The sequence below is a fragment of the Petaurus breviceps genome, unplaced genomic scaffold (assembly GCF_028583685.1).
Source record: "Petaurus breviceps papuanus isolate PSGF00001 unplaced genomic scaffold, PetGlider_PUasm1.0 90823, whole genome shotgun sequence".
Classification (NCBI taxonomy): Eukaryota; Metazoa; Chordata; class Mammalia; order Diprotodontia; family Petauridae; genus Petaurus; species Petaurus breviceps.
The window spans coordinates 19,748,070-19,765,895 of NW_027187352.1; the positions used below are offsets into that span (position 1 = coordinate 19,748,070).

The 17,826-nt window shown below is 34.2% G+C and overlaps 1 protein-coding gene across 1 annotated transcript in view; it reads left to right on the forward strand.

Moving 5' to 3' along the window:
• The window catches only part of EED (embryonic ectoderm development), a 32,239-nt gene extending 20,972 nt beyond the window's left edge, over window positions 1-11,267 (forward strand). Inside the window, exons 7-12 of the mRNA XM_069071031.1 lie at window positions 1,302-1,393; window positions 6,335-6,468; window positions 8,521-8,626; window positions 9,559-9,717; window positions 10,355-10,428; window positions 10,913-11,267. Of these exons, the coding sequence (XP_068927132.1) occupies window positions 1,302-1,393; window positions 6,335-6,468; window positions 8,521-8,626; window positions 9,559-9,717; window positions 10,355-10,428; window positions 10,913-11,039 (692 nt within the window). The 3' untranslated portion in view covers window positions 11,040-11,267. The remainder of the gene's footprint in view (window positions 1-1,301; window positions 1,394-6,334; window positions 6,469-8,520; window positions 8,627-9,558; window positions 9,718-10,354; window positions 10,429-10,912) is intronic.
• Window positions 11,268-17,826: the final 6,559 nt, after the last annotated feature.

The window sequence follows — 17,826 nt, forward strand, 5'->3', positions numbered from 1 at the left end:
AAAAGGGTTTGTGAAGTAATGTCCTAATGAATTTTAAATTATTCAATTTGCAAATAACTTTTTTCAGAAATATTTTTATTTGAAGTACATATGTATATGAAACATGCTTGCATGTTTAATGCCTTTAGGCCTCTGTGATTCTCCAGCTCCTAACTGTGCCACATGTCACCACCTCTGAAAACTAAGAGGAGTAGAAATACTTTATGCATCACCTCCCCTCTTGGCAGTGGTGAGTGGAACAGGCAAGAGTGCCTGGGCTCAAATGCACTTCTGTGTAATGCAAGTCATGTTTTAATTCACTTATTTTAATTAGCACAACTTTTCAGCCCAACTTTTTATTCATTTGTATATCTAAAAGTAAAGAAAATATCACTGTAAACTTTCAAAGTGAGTTGAAATTGACTGAAATATTTTAAAAGCTTGCCATTGATGTTATTTTGAGGTCCTCTAGTTTCAAAAATCTGATGTGATACAAAAGAGGTTTGACTGTTGATAGACATTGTTGAATACTGTTGCTATTGAAGATATACTTGACATTCCTTGATTTACTTTTTTCAAATTCTGATTTAGAGCATTATTGTACTGTTTCTTGCATTCATGTTGAAAGAAAATGAAACATTTGAAGAATTTGAAATAAAGTTTTATGATTTTAGAATATGAAGAGAAATATACCACAGAAATGTGTGTGATTGGACCAATGTCAATCTTAATTTCAGTTTACTATAGATTTCTTATAAATCTGCTCATTCCCACCTGTTTCTTAATATAAGCATAAGTGTGAAGAAGAATGTCAAATGACAAGCAGTATAATATATTTTTTAGTATTTTCTGTTAAAATGTCTAAACATGGTTTCTCCTTATATAGCACATCTCCATTTTATTTTTGAAAAAAAGTTCTATAAGCATTAAAAATATATCTCAAAAATAGGATTTCATTCTTCACCTTGTACCTTAAAACAATTGAGTTAAGTAACTTTCTTTAAAGATACACTTTGAGCTCAATAAGCATTATAAGTTAGTCTCATAATGAAATTTATTCAGATTCATCAGGATTTAAGATAACACTGATGAAAAGAAATTGAAAAGGAGTGTTATTCTATATGTTAGGAAGTTTTTTGAGCCTACAATCTTAATTTCCATTCTTTAAGTAGTCGTTAACTGTACAAAGAAAGCCTACTGCAAAACTAAATCATTTTGAAAATTATCTTAAGGTTTTCTTGCCTGTCAATACGTAGGATAGGTTTGAAAGGCCAGAACTATAAATGATAAAGGTTAATCTTAATTATTTGCATTTATACTAGATCATGCTTTGAGACTGTGGAACATCCAGACAGACACACTGGTTGCAATATTTGGAGGTGTAGAAGGGCACAGAGATGAAGTTTTAAGTGCTGTAAGTAGAAAGCCACAGGGCAGTGATTTATTTATTTGTGACTTTGAGATTTATTTGTAAATTATTACCATTGATAGCTTTTCTTACAAGAAAGCATATGGTTTCTATGGTATAGCCTTTCAGGCTATCATTTCACCTATCCATAATATATACTTTAATTTTGTTGGTTGAATGAAGCAAAGAGTTGTAATGTATCTTCTTCATTTGCATTAAGATAAATCGTGAGAGAATAGTGAAAGAAAAGCACAAAAAAAAGAATAGGTTTTGCCTGATGAATCTTATTCATTTTTATCTTCTGTGAGGTTATAGAATGAACCTAATGGATGGAGAATGGCCTTTGAGTCCACAAGACCTCAGTTCATTTCCTGCTTCTGTAGCATACTGGCTGTATAACCCTGGGCAAGTCACTTAACTTCTTAGTGCCCCAGGCAGCTCTTTAATACTATCAGTTGCACAGCAGGTGCCAGTGGGGATTGATGAACAAGTTTCTTCAGAGGGAATTCCTTGAACCAATGAAATCATAAGTCCGGTACTTCAAAAAATTGGATTTTAAGTACATTTGGAAAGCATCATGTTTGCCCTTATAGTTCATGTTGCAAAGAGATAACTGTTTCCAACTCTTCTGTGTGAATTATATGTGTCTATGAGACTAGGAACATAGTAGCTTTCAATTTCTTCGAACACATATGGTGTTTGCTGTAACATATTCTGAACAGTTTTCAATTAAAAAAGACTTGTTTCATATATTATGATTTTTAACTTAAAAATTTTGGTCACTTTGTGGCATAATTCTTGTAGTAATTTAAAAGTTACCCCATCTGATGCTTATATGAGAAACAACTGAATTTTGGAGAGTGCAGGATGCATTAGGCACACAATTAATATCCCAAACCTTGGTTTTGTAAGTCAGGGACACTCAGCCACGAATGCAAGTACATGTTAGCGTATCAGCAATGCCATATTCACAATGCCTATGGAAATTATAGATATGCTGATGTAATTATCCATCACAAAATACATCAGGCTTGCTATATGGGGGAATAAGCTAGAAAATTTATTAAAATACCAAAAGACTGAGTCCCCAAACCAGAAAGTGAAAGCCATCAGAGTAGTTATGAAATTGGCACAGGTAGATAAAGTAGAAAGCACCCACATTCTCAAGCCTTTAAAACAGAACAGGCTACCTCAGGCAAAGGTCCTCCTCTCCCCACTCACAGCAACCACCCAGTGTCCATGAAGCGTGCTCTCAGCAGCTCCGGCCCCTGGCAGTCCTCAGCAGGAGTCCTTAGTAGAAATTCTGGCTGACTCAAAAAGGGGTTCACGCTGCCACTGCCTCTGCTGCTGCTGCCGCCATCGCCACCACTGCTAGCCACCGCAGGAACTCTAGCTTGGCTTCTGCTTCCTCTTGCTCCGCCCCTTCCTGCTATGTCAGCAAGTCCAATGGGGCATGGAAGATCTTTAAATCCCATAACCCTTACAGTTAGTCATACAAGGGTTTTTTTTGGAGGTGGCAACAAAAGCGTAGAGTAGTCTCAACATGGAAGAACCCAAACTCCTGTCACCCTAAATTATGAATCATAACTTTAGAGCTACCAGCTAAGGAACAATGCTTTGTTGATATTGGTTTTCTAAGTAAAATAATAAGAAACAAAGCAGCCAGGCTTGTGAACTAAAGTTTCAGTTTCTTGGATTACAGTAATTTGTGGCTCATCTCATAGGATTGATTCTTTAGCTTAGGTTATGAAATTATTCTTCTCAAAAGGAATGCTTTGCTTTGTTTTTCTGAGCATTAAAGTGTGTTTTAAGTACTCTGAGATTTCTATGAATGTCCAATTAAGAATTCTTCTACCCTGTTAATTTTAAGGAAGTAGCATTCTTTGAAGAAATAGTTATTTGATAGCAAGAGAAACTTCATTTTTCAAGATGCTTTAAGCAGACTTTCTGAAGTATCAGGATTATTAAAAATTGATTTTGGCGTTGTCTGTTCTATCTGATATGCAGAAATTGTAAACTGTACCCTGGGGATGATGGTGACAACTTCAGGCAGATAGCCCAGTTTCATAGGCATTTTGGGTGGGTAATAAGATATCTTTAGAATTTTTCTTTATTGTACTTTTAACGTACATGTTTTGATATGCTTCTTTCACCTCTAAAACTAATATGTCAAGTCAGTGAACTTTGTGTATTTCTGCTATTTAAAAAAAAGTAATTTGGAAAAAACTATGTATACATGACCTTGTTGGATTTCAGTTTTAGTTTGAGAGGTACTATTTACAGCTTTTTAAGAATGTAGTACTCAGGGCAGCTAGGTGGCACAGTGAATAGAGCACTGGGCCCTGGAGTCAGGTTCAAATGCGGCCTCAGACACAACACTTAATAGCCGTGTGACCTTGGGCAAGTCACTTAACCCCAGTTGCCCTGCCTTCCCCCCTCCAAAAAGCAAAAAAAAAAATGTAGCTCTTATGGTTTGTTGACTTAGTCTGTAAATTGAAACTTAGTCACCTCACTTGATATTTTGAAAATTAAGAAGGTTGTATGGTTGAATGAATTGGGATAGAAGGAAATTGATGCAAAATTCTCATTTCTTGAACTCCTAAATTGATTGGTTTTGAACTGAGTTAAGAGGCAGGATTAACCCAGAGACTTATTTCTGAAATTAATGGTTTGTCAGTATGTTTCCGGTAGTCTCATGCTATAAAATAGACACAAAATTGTGTTTATTTTTTTAATCAGTAACTTCCCCTTTTTTTAAATGTATCTTATTAATAGAAAATTCTTTGATAGGAAATTCTGAATTGAAGTTCTTATTAAACGCATTATTTGGAAGACCTATTCTTAGTACCCTTAAGACCAGCATTTAGCGTTGAGTTAGTTGTTGTTTTGGCCCTTTGGTACTGATACCTGTTAATATATCTTTTTCAGGCAATGCTATTTCTGTACCATTGTGCAGTCATTAATGGCATGCTAAATTTTGTTGATTTTCAGATACCTTGTCTGAAAAAAAAAAAAAGCAAACCATTAACCATAAGCATGTGATAATTTTCTTCAATTATCTCAGCAGTAAATAATAGAGTAAAGGTATGAACTCATAGCAGATTGCTAGAAATAAATTATTCACAGACCCATTGCCAATGAATGTAGTTTTTCAGCCATTTGACATCTCTTAGCATCTCCATCCACCAGGGTGAGCAAGAAAAGCAAAAGAGTTGAGTCATATCAGTCAGTTTGGTTATTTCATAACTTTAAACATTGTTTAATAGGGAAGAAAATGGAAGATTCTGAATTTAAAGGTTTTTAAAAATATATTTTGGGTTTTTTTGTGTGTATGTTTGTACCTTTCTTGATGTTCATAGTTAAACATTGACTTGTCTCTTTAAGTACACAGTTGTAGTCATTAGTGAGAGTCTCATATAACACAAAATGAATGAAAGTTCATTGTTCCTTCCATAAAAGATAGAGTTTTGTCATGAGAAAAGGTTTTGGTTTAGCATTAGGTGTTCAAAATTAAGCAAAGAGACCTTGGTGAATATCTAGAAAAGGAATTCACAAAGAATTAGCCTGCTTTTCATCAAGAGTGGCTCATGCAACACTAACATTATTTCCTTACCAAGTTGTTCAGGGGTGAGCTATAGATAAAACTTGCCTAGACTTTAGCAAAGCATGATAAAGTCCTTTATGTTGTTCTTCTATCATAAAAAGAAATATGTGAGCTAGATGATTATGCAAGTAAGTAAATGTAGAAATAGGCAAGTGACTGAACTTGGCAAGTTTATAGTTTGAATAAAATTAGAAGGGTGTCTCACGTCCCAAAGATCAGTGTCTGATTTTATTTTCTTTGACACTTTTATTAATGACTTGGTTAGCAGAGATGGAATACTTATCACATTTACAGGTGACACAAAGCTAGAAATGATAACTAAGATATCTGATGCAATTGCTTTTGAAAATTACTCCTAGCTGCTAACGGCATCTGAGTGTTGCAATGGATAGACTGCTGGCCTGGAGTCAGGAGGCCCCAAGTTCAAATTGGGCTTGACACTTAGCAGTGTGATCCTGTCACATAACCCCTGTCTTCCTTAGTTTCCTCAGCTGTAAAATGGGGATAATAATAGCACCTCACAGGGTTGTTGTGAGAGTCAAATGAGATAATACATAGTGCCTACTGTAGTAGCTGCTTAATAAACATTTGTTTCCTGGATATATAGTTAGGTTTCCAAAATATTTTGACAGATTAAAATGTCCTGAATATAACAAATGAAGTTTAAAGTGATGTGTAAGTTTACATTTGGTTGAAAAAAATTTTTTTAAATACAAGATGTAGAAAGGCAGCAGTTTGTCTAAAAAAGATTAAGTAGGCTTTGGAGGACTGCAGACTGACAAAGAGTCAGTAGTGTGATTTCATAACCACTAAAGCTAATGGTATCATGGACTGCATTAAGAGAGAAATAGCTACCAAAAATTGAGGAGAAATGCCTGCTGAACTTCTTTGGTATGACTGCATCTGAGGTGAAGGAAATGTAAAAGAGAGTCCACACAGGAAGACAACCAGAAAGGTGAAGGATTTCAAGTTCATGCCATATATGGATTGGTTGAAGTAATAGTTGAATTTTTAATAATTAGTCTGGAGATAAGATAATGTACAACTATGTATAGGTATTTGAAGGACTGTTAAGTAGAATAGGGATTGGACTTGTTTTGCTTGACCCCAGGGGACAGAATTTACAAAAAGGAATGTTTAGGCTTCAAAAAGCTGTGAATGGCCATTTAATGGGCATTTCTATAATTTGTGACTAAGTTGAAAAAAGGCCCCCCAAAATTGGCCATAGAAATACGATTTGTGTTGTAGTCTATTTTATTTTGAATATCATCAGGTAAGTTTGGATAAATGGCATAACTTGATACTGTGACTGATTTTCTTGATTTAAACTATTTACTGCATAGGATTATGATCTTCTTGGTGAAAAAATAATGTCCTGTGGAATGGATCATTCTCTTAAACTCTGGAGGATCAATTCAAAAAGAATGATGAATGCAATTAAGGACTCATATGATTATAACCCAAATAAAACTAACAGGTAATATTCATGACCTTTATTTAAGAACAAACAAAACTCTTGCCCTGAAAAACATATAAGTATGGGTAATAGCTGTTATTTTTACAAAATCATTTTTAACCTTTCAAAAAATCAGATTTGGAAAGTGATTTTTAAAAATAATTTATTAATGGATTAATTTGCTTGGTCTGGTTTTATTTCATGTTTTTCGTTCACTTTCAATTTATTTTATCAATTTGTTTTCATTTTAAAAAATTTGTTTAATTAGATTATCATTCCACTTTCTGTCCTTAGATGTTTTTAATAAAGGACAAAAATCTTCATATTACCATATTTTATTTACTGCAAAGAAATAGGAGACAGTAAATGGCAATTCAGAAACTTAAAAGTATCATCATTTATATGGTCAATAAAATCTCAAGTTCTGTTCAACAATGGTCTGAGGGAAGGATATTATTTAAACTTTTAATGTTAGCATCTAAAGACTTTGGATATCACGTTGGGCAATAATTGTTCAAAATAAGTTTTTCCAATACTACTTAAAAAATTTTTATTTCCATTATGTTTGCATGCTTAGTGTAAACCATGTACCATATAAAGTATTATTTTAAAAAAAAAAAACAGTCCATGGTTTTTATATTTAGGTCTTAATTTCTAACAAATATTATTGCCTTAAGCCAGATTGTCTCTAATTTTATATTAAAGATTGGGTCAAATGCAAAAACAGAAGAGATTCTGCAGAAGTCAGATGAGAAAGGGTTGACCTTCCCTTAATCTTCTTTTTCAAAATTTCTTAATAAGTTATTTCCAGAACCTTAAAAAGGCTATATGTGACTCTTCCATTGTAGAGAGTATATAACCTTTATATCTGTATTAAATTTTCACATAATGTCTTACTAAGAACTAGAGGTGCTAAACAACACGAATTTAAATTCTATTTGATTGTTGAGTTAGCTATTGTGGGTCTTTCAATTTCTAGTGGCCTAAAGAATTACTGTAACTTTACTTAATTCAATACCAAAGAATGGGGGCATAACTGGCAACATCTGTTTAATTAATTAACCTGGGAATATTATTAACAATTTATATTTCTGGAAGTAAAGGAAAAATTACTGTCACTTAAAATTTTTTAGGTAAGGTCATTTTTCACTGAACACTTAGAGTAAATCCCCAATTTACTTATTAAAAAAGCATTTAACTTAATTTTAAAAAATAATCTAAAACCAGATCCATTAATCAGATTTTTGTATATGACAGCTCTTTATAGTAAACACTTAAGTATAGACTTGGCCTTTAATCTTGATGTGATATCATGACAAAATTAGAGTCATAGAATCACAGAACTAGATATGACATTGGAAATGTACAAGTCCGCACAGTAGTTAACAGCAAAAATAGTAATTTCTATTGTTTAGACAAACAAAAGAACCCCTGAAGGCCCAACTTTTTGGGCTTAAAAATATAAGGTAAACTACCTTACCCTCCAGGCTAGGGTTAAAGTCTACCCTTGGTTTGCTTATGTTAATCTCTTCTAAAGTGAGAATAACATAAAAATAAGTTTAGGGAATTGGCACTTCATTTATGACTTCCTAAAATGAAATAGTTGTGCTTTTGGATTTTTAATCTCTGACTTGAATTATTTTATAGCAATTATTGCTTTAAATAAATCTACTCAGTCTATTCAAAAAGCTGGGAAACTAAAATTTTAACTATTAACATTTATAATTCTACAGGCTATCCCAGAAAGTTAGTGCATTTTAAAGCTCTTTAGATTTAAATAGAAGAAAAGAGAATTTGTGATCTTTTAAGTTACTTCTTTCAAGCTTGGTTTTCAAAAATATTAAGTTGAAAGAAGAAAATAGAGAATAAAAATTGGTGATGAAAATGACTAATGAGGCAACTCCCCATGAGTAGAAAGGAGTAAGCACTCAGCCATTGGAGAATGCCAGAACAAAGAGAAATTAACATTCCTCTTGTTTTATTTTTCACACTTCTACATTTCTGAACAGTGAAAATGAATGTGCCACTGCTGTTCTCCTTTTTTGAGTTTTGACATATCCATTCTTCCTGCAGGCCATTTATTTCTCAGAAAGTTCATTTCCCTGACTTTTCAACCAGAGACATACATAGGAATTATGTCGATTGTGTGCGATGGTTAGGAGATCTGATACTTTCCAAGGTATAGTAGCTGTTGTTAAGCTATATTTCTTTGTGTGTGTTGGGACTCCTTTTTAGGGAGTTTGCCAGTTGGATACAGTTAGTTTTATTATAAATCTTGACAAATTGTATAACAGTTTCCAAATTATAAATGCCATTTGTTCCTTTCTTTGCCAGAAAATAGGGAGCTTATTTAATCAAAAGCAAATATTTGGCTTTGCAAAGAATAATCTTCTATTTTAACTAATCTTGATGGTTATCAGAGGTGCTAGAAAGTGTTCTACTGAGCTTCTTTTATTCTTTTGCCTAATTGTCTCAGGTGCCTTGATATTTTCAAGTTTGCAAAATTATTTTAGAAAACCTTCCCCTTTGTAGGAACCTTGTTTAGATTGTAACCTTTCTACTTTAAAATCTTATCTATTTTATGTCAAGTCTTAAAAACATGGTGAATTTTTGCAAAGGATCGTGGAAAAGGTATGTGGTAGAATTGTGGATATTAATGAGTATTAAAATACAATCAGAAAGTGTTATTGTTTGCACTGGGAACTATGAAAGTCTTTCTGAATCCATTCAGTTTATAACAAGACTAGGTATAGTTTATCTCATTAGAAAAAAATTTGGCTTTGGAGAATTATCAAAGGCTCAGAACAGACTGTTCTATAGCCATTATCTCATACTTTACATCAGAGAAAATAGTGCTTTGTAATGTGTCCACAGATGATATGAGGCATCTTAAATATGATGAAACTTTTAAAGTCAATTAATTTCTGTATCTTCTTTCAGTCTCTTCACAGTAGAGGGGATGTTTGCCTTGGGTGGGATGTTGAGCTAGCTTTAACTTCCTTTCCAGTTATAAAATTTTACAGTTCTATAAATTTAACTAAGGTAATAATTGGGGGGGGGGAAACCTGTTTTTAATTTTTTTTTTCCTTTTATCATCTTTCTGTATTTCAGTCTTGTGAAAATGCCATTGTGTGCTGGAAACCTGGCAAAATGGAAGATGAGATAGATAAAATTAAACCTAGTGAGTCAAATGTGACTATTCTTGGGCGATTTGATTATAGTCAATGTGATATTTGGTACATGAGGTTTTCAATGGATTTCTGGCAGAAGGTAATACTTTGTTTTCATACTTTAAAAATGATTTATATTTAGAAAATTATAGTGCAGTTTGTAATTTTTTGTGCCTCTGGTCCCTTTATCTAGAATGTTCATGTGGGTATGTGGATTGATTTCCTTTCTTTACCACAGGGGATATTTGGTGCTGTCTCTGTGGGTTTACATACCATCTGCAGTGCTTATTATGAGTGAAATTGGCAGTTGGGTATTAAGTTTTTTCAAATAACCCCTGTTACTAAGCTATTATGCCTAATATTAAAGGGTTATTCTTCAGCAGTTTTCTGCCCTTTGCCTGAAAAATTCTTATAGTTGAGAGGAAATAGAGGAGGAGGTGGTAAGAAACATGTTAGTTATTTAAACAAGTTTGCTAAGAATTGTTGCCCACAAATTACTCAGAAATGTCTTTCACTAAGAGTTTGAAACAATCACTTTGTATAGTTTTTGCTACCATTCTTTTTAACATGAACTATATAACATGTAATCCAAGTAATATTTATTGAGAATTCAACCACAGGAAGGTACTGATATTTTTCTTAAGTAGAAAAACTATAAATTGCCTGGTTTTCTACACTTTTCAGCCATACTTTCTATCTAGAGGCTTCTATTTATATATTTCTAATTATTTCTTCAGATGCTTGCATTGGGCAATCAAGTCGGCAAACTTTATGTTTGGGATTTAGAAGTAGAAGACCCTCATAAAGCCAAGTGAGTATTTGTAAATTTCTCTTCTTACTTCCTATTCCCATCGCCCCAACAATTTAGGAAGCAGTAAATAATACATTGTTATCTTTAACAAACCTTTTGTTTAATGTCCTTAGATGAACATTATTAAATTGAAGCAATATTGGTAGATTAAATAAATGTGCTTTTATTTCTGTTGAGCTATGGTTACATGAGGATTCTTTAAAACTTTTTTTTCTTTTAATTAATAATTTCCCTTAATTTTTATGGAAAGTTAATTTTCAACTGTGAAAGTGAATATATTACCTTAGAATAAAGTGATTTCTATTTGTCTAACTAAAGTACTTTTTATTTGTTTGTGAAACATTTGTTCATTTTGTAGTTTTATTGTGGAAAAAAAATAATTAATGATAATTGTTGCTACTAGTATTTTGTGTGCTAGTTTAACCTTTATTCATGGTTTTTGTGTTTTTTTCTTTTTTTTGTTGTTTTTGTGTTTTTCCCACAGATGTACAACACTTACTCATCCAAAATGTGTTGCTGCCATTAGACAAACCAGTTTTAGCAGGGATAGCAGTATTCTTATAGCTGTGTGTGATGATGCTAGCATTTGGCGCTGGGATAGACTTCGATAAATTACTTTTTCTTAATTGAAAGTAGAAAATTTCTTTGTACAATATAATCTTCTACTGTGTCTTGCTAGTAAAAGCACCTAGAGCATCGCTAGCATTTAGAGTTGTGTTGTCTTCTTCCAGTGTACAATCAGCCTGAGCTGAACGTAGTGATGTTTACATTGTTTACATTCTTTGTACTGTCTTCCTGCTCAGACCCTATGGCTTTTAATAAAAATTTATTTTTGTAAAGCTCTCTGTATTGAGTCCATTTCCATTTTTCATTGTGTTTAAAAGATACTCTATAGCATTTAACACAGTTATATTCTATTTTTTTGGTGCTTATTCTTATTATGTGCAATAAAAAATAGAGTTTACATAACCCTTTCATATTTCAAAATGAGTTGTGAATATAATTTTAATCCTAACACTTAAATGATTGAATGGTATGCACTTTATTGAAAGAAATTATAAACATAATAGCATAATTTAAATATCAGTTAATTATGACTTGTCAAAAAGAGATTTCTCTTAATATATAAATCATAAGACTCCATAGGAATATCCATTATACAAAGACTTGACAGAATTTTCATACTCTTGGCTCTTTTTAAAAGTTTAAATGTACTAGGAGAAGAAACTTAAGTTTTAAGTACCTAGTATGTTTCCCATGTTAGGTGGAAAAATGGGGACTAGAAAAAGAAAAGTGTTGCACGGCTACAGAATTATATGTATGACATCATCCATTTAGGAACTGATGATCTTGGTGAGGTGAGACTTGTTCAGTAAAACAGAGCAGTAGGCTATGATACAATGCTTATGTGAGATATAGTTGAGAAGCAGCAAAGTACAATACAGGCCAGAGTTATTGAAGAATGTTTAAATGGCTTAAAGTTTTGTTTTGTTTTTTTCTTTTCAACCCTTTTAACATAACTATTGCCATATTTACTTCTAAAGGTTAGCAGTTTCCATAGAGTGCTAAGGAGCACAGGGTAAGCTACAAAGAAATGTAGTAATTATAGTTTTAATCTACTCAAGAATATGGAAGATTTGATGTATATAACAAGTCCAGTCAAGTTCTGACGTTTTCCTCTTTAGTCTTTTAAGCTACAGTGTTAAAAATAATCATAACTACTAATTATTGGGGTTTTTTTTGGTAATCCTTTTTGTTTCTATTTGTCTAGAAAAATAATTTTTAATACCTTATTTTTAAAAGGTTTTCTGCACAATGTGAATTTTTTAAAAGTAAATTACAGTTTAAACAGGAAGAGAACTTAGAGGTCACCTACTTCAATTTCATGATTTTGCAGATGAGAAAACAGAGAGGTTCTAAAGTCTTATAGGTAACAAGAAGCAAGAACAGAATTTGAACTCCAACCCCATGACTTCAGATCCAGCATTCTTTCTAGTATACCTTCCAGGCCAGGCTTTTTCCCCCAAAGAGCACATCTCTTGATTTTTATAATGAAAGGAGAAATTGATTTAATATGTAAAAATGTGTTTCACAGGCAGTAATATTTTTACGAACATCTCTAATCTTTGACATTTTCATGCCTTTTAAAATGATAAATCTGTTAGCAATAAAGTATTTAGATTAAACACCATTTCAATTTGATTTTAAAAAATTTTTCTGGCAAACCTTTTTATGTAGTATATGTTTGTATGGTATGGATTGGAAACTATCTGTACTACATGCTCAGTTTATACATATTTTCTGGTTGTCCTAATCCATAAATACTCCAGAAGTTCTGTCCAGTATGCTAGAGGTCTTGTGTTTTAACATTTCATAGGAAAAAGTACAGCATCCTCACCTCTTCATTCATGTCCAATCATTTGCCAAATCTTGTCATTTGTAACTCCACAGTATTTCTTGCAGACCTGATCTCTCTCTAGTCACACAGTCCTATAAAGTACTGGTCAACTGGATGAAATTTCCCTTTCCCTTCCCCTCCTTCTCTCCCCATTCAGCAACCTCTGGTGGTGGGTCCTTATTCTCACTAGGATCAAATATACACTTCTCTGACATTTAAAATACTTTGCCACCTGGCCCCATTCTTCTCCAGATACCTTACATATTATATCTGTGTTCCAGCCATACTGGCCTAAACATACCTTTCTAGGCAAACATTAAGCTTTTACTGTGTGTCTTGCACTGTGCTAAGTGCCAGAGATAGAGAGAGGGGCAAAAATAGGCCCAGGACTCAAAGAACTCAATGAGATAGCATGCAGATATGTAAAAAAATTTATACAGGATAAATTTGAGGTTATCTTGGAAGCCATTAGCATTAAGAAAAACTGAAGGAAAAAAAAAAAACCCTTGTTAGAAGGTGGATTTTTTTGTTTCCTGAGTCTTTAGGGAAGCCAGGTGAGGGAGCATTCTAGGAACAACAGAGTTAAGAGATGTTAGTGTCTTGACTTAGGGTCATATGAAGTAATGTGTAAGAATACTGGAAAAGTAGAAAAGGACCAGGTTATGAAGAGCTGTAGAAGTCAAACAGGAACTTTCCTAAAGGTAATAGGGAACTACTGAAGTTTATAAAAAAGGAGGTGGGGGAGAGGTTAACATGGTCAGTCCTTATGCTTTAAGAAGATTTAGAGTAACAACCACAGTGTTTGACTGATTTTGATAGACTTCGTCCTTCTAAGCAATGCAAGAACCTAAAACAATTCCAAAAGACTCATGACGGAAAATGCCATCTACATCCAGAGAAAGAATTATGGAGTTAGAATGCAGAGTGAAACAGACTATTTTGTTTTTTGTTTTTTCCTTCCCATGGTTTCTCCCCTTTGTTACAATTCTTCTATACAACGTGACTAATGTGAAAATGTGTTTAATAGGAATGTATGTATAGAACTATCAGATTGCATGCCATCTTGGGGGGGAGCGGGGATTTAAGACTTATGGAAGTGAATGTTGAAAACTAAAAATATTAATTTTGGGGGAAAAAAAGACCTAGATCATCAAGCAAAATTGTGTAGAAGAAAAGAGGGTCCAGGAAAAAACTTTGAGGGATGGATGACCAGATAGTGGGTGTACCCTGCATGAAAATTTAGCAAAAAGTCTGGGAAGGAAAACCAGGAAGAAGTAGGGTCACAAAAATCTAGACAAAAGCCAGTCTCATCTTGGAGAAGAGGGTGATTGACTCAAAGGCTACAGAGAGGTCAAGAAGGATGTGGACTGAGAATAAGGCCATTATGTTTGGCAATTAAGAGATAATTGGTAACTTGGGGGATGGTTTCAGGTGAACCACTTCAGAGTTGAGAGAGGAAGGGAAGTGGAATATAATAGCATTCTAAAGGTAATAGGGAGCTACTGAAGTTTATAAAGAAGAAGGTGGGAAGAGGTTAACATGGTCAGTCCTATGCTTTTAAGAAGATGCTTTAAGAGTAACAGCTAGTGTTTGATGACTGATTTTGGTAGACTTAGCCCATCTAAGTGGAATATAACAGCATCCTCAAGCTGTGAAGTGAAGGAAAGAGGTGATATACAGGAGGGACAGGTCTAGCTAAGATTATTTTTTTGAGGATGGGGAAGTGAACAGGTAATAGCAAGGAAGCAGCCAGTAAATAGGTATAGAGGATGACTGGGCAATGTACTCTAGAAAACTAGATCACTAGTATATGCTTCAGGATTTGCCTTGGGTAAGAACTATCTCTTGTGAGACAGGAGTGAAGGAGATAGTGGAGGAAGGCATCTGATGTGAGATGAGGAGGTAATGTAGAACAGAGGTGGCCTACAGCACTCAGTGGGTAGTACCAAATAAAAATGTAGTTGGGAAAATAAAAAAAAAAATAAAAATACAGTAGAACATAGATAAGGTTAATGTGTGGTTTTCTAAGTCAATTTGTAGCTCATGGGGATCCTTATATATGTTTTGTTGTCCCAGTTTCCATTTGAGTTTGACACCTCTGATGTAGAGAATACACTATCTCACTGTTAATTACATAGCATAATTTGTTAGAGCAAAATGCTTTCGTAAGACTTCCAACAAGTTTTTCCCATGTATGTATCAAAATTATACAAGATTCTATAAAAGTGAATTTTAAGATCCTATGAAAAATGGAAAAGTCATTTATTAAGCACTTACTCTCTGCCAGGTACTGCAGGAAGAATGAATATGTCAAGACTAAAAAAAAGGACAGCAGCAGCATGTTCATTTTCATTGTTTAGAAGTGTAAAAAATAAACACAACAGGGCTGTTCATTTCTTTTTGTTCTAGCATTCTTCAATAGCTGACTCCTTCCTCCTTTCTACTGATGGGAAGCTCGGCATCATTAGGCAGTCAGTCTTTCATAGCCTAGCTACCTCCCCCTTTCTAGTTTTCTTACATCTTAATCTCAGCCACAAACTCTTTGATCCAGTGACACTGGTGTAATGTTAATGGAATCTGAAGATCTTTCATGCCCCTTTGTATTTGCAAGCAAGCAGGTACTTAGAACCTTGTTTCAAGTTAACACCTTATTTAAGCTATTTAAGTAACACAGAAGTAGTTAACACCTTGGGAAGAAGTTGCTGATGTAATAGGAAGGGGCAGAACATCCAGGAGGAGCTATACCATATGTAAGGAAGAACATAGGCCTGGCAGAACTTGGGATAAGCTTCGTGGAAGCAGGGCAGCTGCTGCTGGATTGAAGACTGAACTGAGAATTGAGAACTGAGAAGAGGACTCTTGTAGTGGCAGAGTCAAGAAGGAGAAAACTTGTGGTATCCCAGCACTCTGTCTACTCTGTGTTGATGTTTGTTTGTGATACTTTGTACAGAAACCCTGAGACCTCACTGGAAGCCCTGAAAGAGAATTTTCTGGTTGTATGTTTACAGAAGTCATGGAGGAGGACTTTGGAGGTCCTGGCACTTTACTGATGATTTGTGCTGACCTCTTAGACCTTGTTTGTGGGTCTGTGTTGATTTCTATGTTTATGATTTGTGTTGAGTTCTCTGACCTTGTTGGTTTCTGAGTCTGGCAGATATGGAATTGATGATGGTGCCAGCAGTGTGTATGAATATTATTGTGGCTCTGCCAAGCTTTGTCTTCCCAGAAACAGGAACTGTGAAGGACTTAAGGTGGACTGGACACTGTGAACTTCAATATGGAACGGGAACTGGACGAGGAACTGGGAGCTGCCTACCTTTGAACCCAGGTGACAGTTGGAGCTGGGACCATGGAAGAGAAACCATGGAAGCTGAGAGCCAGCCTTTAGTCAAGCAGAAGACTTTACTTGGATGTTGCTACTGACAGAAGATTATGACTTACTGTGACCTAGGGATGGAGAACTTTGACTTTTGTACTTTGTGATTGAATTAAGTATTTTGTGATTGACTAAATGAATGTACTTTGTTGAAAACTATGTGACCACTTTAGTGAAAACTATGTGGCTATTTTAGTGATAAGTTGTTGAGTTGCAACATTATGAATGCTATACCTTGATTTTCTGTGAATGTTTTGCTGTGATTTGTTATTGAATAAATAGAGTTCACTATACTATGTAAAATCAGAACCTTGAAAACTGTTCACAGCAGCAGTCCTCTGGAAAGCTGCTCATGTGTGGCTTTAAAACTGGTCTTCTTGCTATTCCATGAGCAAGATATCATTTCTCAGTTCTGTGCATTTTCTCTGGCCATCTCCCATACCTAAAATACTTTCCTTCCTCCACTCCAACTACTGACCTCCTTGACTTTCTTTAAATGAGAGATAAAATCCCACCTTCTACAGGGAGCCTTTCCCAACCCTTCTTAATTTCAGTGCCTTCCCCCTATTAATTATTCCCTATTTATCCTGACTATAACTTGCTTTGTGTATGTGTGTATATATATATATATATATAAATATATTTGTTTGCATGTTGTTTTCCCTATTAGATTGTGAGCTCTTTGAAGGCAGCAAATGTCTTTTGCCACTCTTTGTATCTCTAAGTGCTTAGCACAGGGCCTGGCACATAGTAGGTACTTAATAAATGTTTGCTGATTGATTGATTGCCTAGTTTCCATATGGACTCCAGAACTCCAGTAAGATTACTTGCCACATGGTACTTTGCCAAGATGAATGAAACTTCCGACTTAAAAGTAAAGACTGGCTAACTCAAGACATGCTTCAGTACTTCACAGAGGGATCAGTCCCTATGCACTGGAATAGACAACATGACTAAGAGTTTAATGTGTTACAAGGCACTTTGTCAAATGAAAATATATAATTTACAGCACTACAACAACTACCATGCAAAGGAAAAAATGACATTTCTATATTTGACAACCCTTCAAATACTGGAAAAAAAATCACAAAAGTCTTTATAATGAATATTTTCCTCTGTTTTCAGTCCAAAATATTGTGATTTGCAAAGACAGGAGCATGGCTATGAACTACAAGACTTCTAGGACTATTTAGCCTAGAATTGTTTTGCCATTTTGCTCATGATAGTAAGGTACTGACCTCTCTGCCTTATATGTGTGATGAACTTATCTCCAATTTCTGCATCACATGCCAAGCTGTGCCTCCCTCCTGTTCTCCCAACTACTCCACCTGAGCTTCCTCCCTTCTGACCACCAATTATTGCCCAAACTATTTTACCTCCTACTCCCTCCTATCACCTCTTTGCCTTCTCCAAAATGACCAATAACAACTAGATATATGGGAGTGGAAAATTACTTTTAAGATCAACAGTGGCCATGTTAATCAATGCTAATAAACAAGAATTAGTAAACATGTCAATAAATTATTCATTTTTATAATCATAAAACTTCATTCAAATAAAAAACATTTTCAGTAATAACATTACCTATGTTTTATTGAATTTTTATCTATTTTGTTAATTACTT